At 55.4% G+C, this 6252-nt stretch overlaps 1 protein-coding gene across 1 annotated transcript; it reads left to right on the top strand.

The window, feature by feature from the left end:
* Positions 1 to 870: 870 nt before the first annotated feature.
* On the top strand, positions 871 to 6239 carry CDK9 (cyclin dependent kinase 9). Its single transcript, XM_038156419.1, has 7 exons — positions 871 to 1009; positions 1554 to 1635; positions 2057 to 2147; positions 3939 to 4105; positions 4300 to 4471; positions 4554 to 4702; positions 5600 to 6239. Exons 1-7 carry the CDS (start codon positions 918 to 920, stop codon positions 5963 to 5965), a joined length of 1119 nt encoding a protein of 372 aa, XP_038012347.1. The 5' UTR covers positions 871 to 917; the 3' UTR covers positions 5966 to 6239.
* Positions 6240 to 6252: the final 13 nt, after the last annotated feature.

Here is a 6252-nt window from a genome sequence, read left to right as displayed (position 1 = left end):
CTGTCCCTGCCCGCCCTCACGCCGTCCCCGCGGCTCCTGCGCTCCCCGCAGCTGCTTGCACCTGCCTGGCTGCTCAGGAGCCACCTCTGCACCCCGCTTTGGGGATGTCTGCCAGATGTGGACAGCCAAAAACCTCTGGGTGCCGGCTCTAGAGGAAGGTGCGAGCCCTAAAAGAAGGTGCCAGCCCCATGGAAGAAGGTGGCAGCCCCAGAGGAGTGTGACAGCTCTATGGGTGAGGTTGCCAGCTCTGTGGATGAGGCTCCAGCCCTGCAGACAGGATTCTGCCATGCACATCTGGTGCTCAGCACCTGCTGGGTGGCATCGCTGCCAGCAGGAGCACTCCCCACCAGCCATTCTCTCGTTCTGGGGACATTGGCGAGCTCCATGATAGTGTCACAAAGCAGGACGAGGTGGCCTGGACCCAGCAGGACTCTGGTGTCTGTGTTTCCCATTCCCAGGGAGCTGGTGGTTCCCATGACTAGGATGCTGGCAGTCACCTCTGCCACAGCTCGATGCTTGGGTGCTGTCCACCCTGGTGGCCAGTTTCGAGCAGCCTGAGATCGAGCTCTTTGTCCTGCACCTGAACACAGCCATGGCCGGGGGAGGAGCTCAGGCTCCCCTGAACCAGACCCTCGAGTCCTCCTGCTCCTGCCTCCCTATGCCACAGCCGCAGGAGCAGAAGCTTCGTTTAACTCCTGAGTGTTTAAGCACACACGGGGCACACGGCAACGCGCTTTAGGGCCACGGCACCGGGGACCGCTCGGCGCTCCCGGGCCATGAGGAGGGACAACATGGCGGTGGCGCCACGGACTGCAACACCCACAAGGCCCCGCGCGGCCGCCGGGTCACGTGGCGGCGGCGGCGGGTCACGTGGCGGAACGGGCGGGACGCGGTGCTGTGGCAACGGCGCGGCCGCCATGGCCAAGCAGTACGACATGGTCGAGTGCCCCTTCTGCGACGAGGTGTCCAAGTACGAGAAGCTCGCCAAGATCGGGCAGGGCACCTTCGGGTGAGTGCTCGCCGGCCCCGGCCCTCCCTGGCCCGGCGCGGCCCCGGCCTTCCCCGGCCTCAGGCCTGCAGCCGGGGCCCGGCCCCGCGGCCCATCGGCGCCAGCCTCGGGGGCTCTTTGCTCGCGTGTCCTTTCCCCGCTCACCCCTCTGGCTTCAGAGAACCAGCCTGGCTCCGGGACCCTCTTTTCCCCAACCTGAGATCCCGCTCTGTCGCAGCTCTGGCAGAGCAGAGTTAACCTTGAAAACAGTCAGGGTGGGGAGCTGTGACTTGGCTCCAGATGTGCAGCCTGGCTCCAAATGTGCAATTTTTTGCTCAAAATGTGCTACATTACTGAAAATCCTTAGAAAGCTGCAAGAGCTCTGGGCTCTGTTGGTTCAGTGAGTCCTGAGGGCCTTTGGCCCAGGGGGAATGTGGCTGCATTGGCTCAGCACACAGCTCTCTGTACAGTGCTCTAGTGTGTCTTGTTTGGGTTTGTTCCTTGTCAGGGGCTCCTTTCTCCTTGTGCTGCTCATGGATTTTTTTTTTTATTTATTTTTTTTCAGGGAAGTTTTCAAAGCCAAACATCGCCAGACAGGCAAGAAAGTAGCACTGAAGAAGGTGTTGATGGAAAATGAGAAGGAAGGGGTAAGTGTGGGGCGTGGCTGGGTTGGGCCTGTTGTCACCTGGGCTGCAAAGGCACATGGCAGCAGCGAGGGGACTGGGCTGCACGGGATGGCTGCTGGGAAGTGACACTTCCTGTGTGTTTCTTCTCCTCTGGGACCTCCAGCACAGGGCTCCACAGTGGCTGTGTTTGTGGAAGAGCTGGGTGATGCGTGAAGCACGTGCTCAGGGGTTGGGGAGAGAGTTAACAGCTTAAACAGCAAAGGCAGCAGCCAGAGAGGCTGTTCTGCAGCTCAGGCTGGGCTGTACCGTGTCCTGGTGTGAATGGAGAAGGTGAGGAGAGGAGGGCAGGGCCTGCCAAGCTGCGTGGTCACACCTCTCCCGTTCTCTGGCAGAGGAGGCCTGGTCTGCTGCACCTCCAACCTCCATTCTCTCTCTTTTCCAGTTTCCCATCACAGCCTTGCGTGAGATTAAAATCCTCCAGCTGCTCAAACATGAGAATGTGGTGAACCTCATAGAAATCTGCAGGACCAAAGGTACTTTGCAGGGTCTCCCTTGTGTTAAAGATGGCTTTTCTGAGCCCTGCTGAGCAGGCTGGTATCTTGTGCTGGGAGTGGGGTGGTCTGGCTGAGCACGGGCCTCTGTTCCTGCCTGTGACATGGGGTGACAGGTCACTTACCATGGAAAAGAGTTTCTAAATGAGTCAGGATGTTGCTGAAGCTGGGCTGGAAAAAGCTGTTGTAGTCCTGCCAGGATATGCCTGTGCTGGGAAACTCCTGAGAGGCTTTAAATGAACCAGTCCTGGGGAGACTTTGTAGCAAAGGCTCCTCAGCCTGGAGCCGCCTCTCTGGGTCGGCTTGGGATGGTTTCTGGCGGCTCTGAGCTGATGACACAGCTCCAGCTGAGGCTCACCCAGCCTCTCTTTCTCAGGTGATGTAACTGCTTGTGCTGGGAGGGCTGGGACTCCCCAGGGGCAGTTCTGAGCTGCTCTTCCACCTCCTCCCTCCCACCCGATGTCGTGTGCCCCCACTGCTTGGCAGGCTCAGCACACCTGGCCTGGCTGTGTTTACAGTGAAACCTCTATATAACATCTGCTAGAGTTTATATATAATTCCCTGTATGGATTTGTATTGGAAAAATACTTTGGAAAGTGACAGTTGACGTTAGAGCCTGCCCTTCCCTAGCCAGTCATGTCAGTGAAGTAAAAACAAAACGGACTAGTATCTGGTGGTTTCTAAAAAGTGCAGCCACTGAGCAGGCACTGTCTGGCCTGGGGATGGGAAATACAAGATACTGCAGCACTCAATTGTGTGTGGATTACTGTCTGAATAGGTATGAGTAAAAACCAATGACAAGTTAATTTTTAATTCACTCTGTGATTAAAAGAGCTGCGACGATTGGGTGTCTGGCATAGCAAAAGTAAATATTTTTGTAGACATGTCATTTGTTCCCTTTTTATGTTTTGTTTGTATTCCAGTTTTCATCCAAATCTACCTTGACCTCAGTTTACAGTAAAGTAGAAGTGCTTCATTTACTGTTCTCAAACATGAGGCTTTTCTCTTTTTACTTTGGAAGGGGGTGTTTGGGGCAGTGTCTGTGTGAGGAATGCAAACCCAGTGCAGCAGGCACCCTCCTGGCTGGGGAGGACAGCAGTGTGCTTCTGTGGGGGCTGAGCTGTTCCGCTTGGAGATGCTGATCAGCGGGTTTTGCTGATGACAACTGATGAAAATCAGCCTTTCTTTTTAATAACCTTTTGTGTGGGTGCTCTAGGAACAAGATTGAAATCGATTGCTTCACCTGAAGTCTGCTGTCACTGACTTCAAATTGCACTTGGAGTTTGATATCACTTTGATCAAGATCAGTCCATTTTTGCAGATCCTGTTTGAGATTGCAGGAAATCTCACTTTTTAATGTGAGATTAGACAGATTTTCTGTGTTTCTGCATTTTTCCTGGGGCTGTCTGTGGGTGCCTCCTCTATCACTGGTGCTTGGCTGGCAGCCACAGCTTGCAGGGAGGAAACCCCACAGCCGTTATGTGCCCAGAGCAGCACGAAGTGAAGCTTTCAAAGGTTGCCGTGCCCTTTCCTTGCCTGTCTGATGACATTTGCTGCACCAATCCTCATCTCCTGTTCTCGTGTTGCTAGTTTTTGCTCAGTTCTTCTTTAAAAAGGACCTTGAGGCCTGCAGGCTGTCTGGTTCTCTGTGTTCCTGTGCCCCGAGATTCTGTGTAGGGGGTGTTGTGTGAGCTGCAGAGTGGTGGGAGGTAGGAGGAGCTGTGCCCCGGTGGAGGGTCCCTCACTGACAGCCTCTCCGTGCCTGTCCTGCAGCCTCTCCGTACAACCGGTGCAAGGGCAGCATCTACCTTGTGTTTGACTTCTGTGAGCACGACCTGGCTGGCCTTCTCAGCAACGCCCATGTCAAGTTCACACTGTCAGAGATCAAGAAGGTTATGCAGATGCTCCTGAATGGACTTTACTACATCCACAGGAACAAGGTAACGGGACAGACTCCTGCTGTGCTCGGAGGGTGGCTTTCCAAGGAGCAAGGTACACACCTGCTCCTTGTTCTTAGCACAGGCTGGAGGGAAATCCTTGTTTCCCACCTCTGCAGCCTGAGCATCGTGCTGCTGCAGGACACCCAAGGAGGGCACTTCATTCCCTTAACTCTTCAATGTCTGTCCTTGTACAGATCTTGCACCGAGACATGAAAGCAGCGAACGTCCTGATCACGCGGGATGGAGTCCTGAAGCTGGCGGACTTTGGGCTGGCTCGAGCTTTCAGCCTGGCTAAGAACAGCCAGCCAAACCGCTACACCAACCGCGTGGTGACCCTGTGGTATCGGCCCCCAGAGCTGCTCCTAGGTAGGAGGAGCCCTGGGTGGGCTCTGCCGGCTTCTTGGCCCTTCCCGGCCCTCTGGGAGACTAACTCGGCATCTCCGTTTAGGGGAGCGCGACTACGGCCCCCCCATTGATCTCTGGGGTGCAGGCTGCATCATGGCAGAGATGTGGACCCGCAGCCCCATCATGCAGGGGAACACGGAGCAGCACCAGCTCACCCTCATCAGCCAGCTCTGCGGATCCATCACGCCGGAGGTGAGGGCGGCAGTGGGGATGGGCTGTGCAGAGCAGGAATGTGGGCAGAGTCTGGGACCAGGCACTGGGGCCTCTTCCCTGCCCTGTGTGCTGGCTGCTGTATGCTCCAGCAGTGGAGTGTGCCTGCTGCTGCCAGGGAGGCTGGAGAATCTCTAGCCTGCGTTTTGGGGTTGTCTCTCAGACAAACAGTCTCAATTTCTGCTTAAGAAGGGTGAGGGTTTTTATTCTCAGGTGTTTTGCACTGGTCACCTTGAAAGGCCTCTAGAATTTTGTCTTGTGGTTTGTGGCATCAGCTCAGCTCTGGTGTGAGCACCCGGCCCCTTCTCGGCTCCTCCTTCATCAGCAGCTCGTCCTGCCCTCTTGTGGGGAGCAAGCTGAGGGATCTCAGCCCAGGCTGGGATCTGCGGGATGTTGTGCTGGCAGCTGCAGAGTCCTCATGCTGCTGTCACAGTCATTATGCAGATACACTGGAGGCGCTTTCTTTGGCAAGTAGCTACCTGCTGTGGTCTCTCAAAGATCGAGATAAGTGCTGGTGATTGCAGCAGGCTTTGCTTTCTAAGGATAAAAGGTGCCACATCCAGGTGATTCTTTAGCAATCAGTTTTGTCACTTGATCTTTCTGGATGTGGTAGCTGGCCTGAACCGTGCTCTCTAGTAGTTTTTTCATGGGGGAACCAGAAATCCTTGAGCATCGTTTCCACACCAGGAAGACTGTCCTGACTTGTCCGCATGACTCCAGGCCTTTAGTGCCTCTTTGTTGCTGTGAGAACAACGTCTGCCAGCTTGGAGGTTATGAAACAGAATTGTTATTTTGGTTTGCCTGAGGGTGTTTGAACCAAAAATGGCTTGTCCTTTCCATAACTATTTCTTGCCGACCCCTTTTCCCTCCCCTTGCCAGGTCTGGCCGAACGTGGACAAGTACGAGCTGTACGAGAAGCTGGATCTCCCCAAGGGGCAGAAGCGGAAGGTGAAGGATCGCCTCAAGGCCTACGTCAAAGACCCCTACGCGCTGGACCTCATCGACAAGCTGCTGGTGCTGGATCCCGCCCAGCGCATCGACAGCGACGACGCCCTGAACCACGACTTCTTCTGGTCCGACCCCATGCCCTCAGACCTCAAGAACATGCTGTCCACCCACAACCAGTCCATGTTTGAGTACCTGGCCCCGCCGCGCAGGAGGGGCGGGCACATGCCCCAGCAGCCGGCGAACCAGGGCAGGAACCCAGCGGCCACCAACCAGACTGAGTTCGACAGAGTGTTTTGACATCCGGCGGGGCCCTGGCTGGGCTTCCCCACGTTAAGTGGGGATGTCCTGGCAAGGTCTTTTTGTCTAGGAAAGGACTTTTTTCAAGGTGAATTGACTGATGGTGTTATCAGAGCTTGGCCATCTCCTCGGCCGCCGCAGCGCTGCGTGACTTGGGGAGTTGATGCCTGTGAGCTCGACGTTGTTTCCCTCCAGTTTCCTCTCTCAGAACTTGTTTTTGCCCCCCCAAAAGTCTGTATTGGTTACATTAAACTTGCAGATGAATTGTTATGGATCTGGTGATGGAA

Source organism: Motacilla alba, chromosome 17 (assembly GCF_015832195.1).
Source record: "Motacilla alba alba isolate MOTALB_02 chromosome 17, Motacilla_alba_V1.0_pri, whole genome shotgun sequence".
Lineage (NCBI taxonomy): Eukaryota > Metazoa > Chordata > Aves > Passeriformes > Motacillidae > Motacilla > Motacilla alba.
Note: the sequence above shows the minus strand (reverse complement) of the source record. Positions and strands in the feature narration are given on the sequence as shown.

Bases quoted from the DNA above. Each gene is read 5' to 3' on its own strand.
- CDK9 (XM_038156419.1), top strand. From the start codon at position 918: ATGGCCAAGCAGTACGACATGGTCGAGTGCCCCTTCTGCGACGAGGTG. The intron at 1,636-2,056 runs GTAAGTGTGGGG...TCTCTTTTCCAG, and splicing joins TGGAAAATGAGAAGGAAGGG to TTTCCCATCACAGCCTTGCG. The intron at 4,703-5,599 runs GTGAGGGCGGCA...TCCCCTTGCCAG, and splicing joins GCGGATCCATCACGCCGGAG to GTCTGGCCGAACGTGGACAA.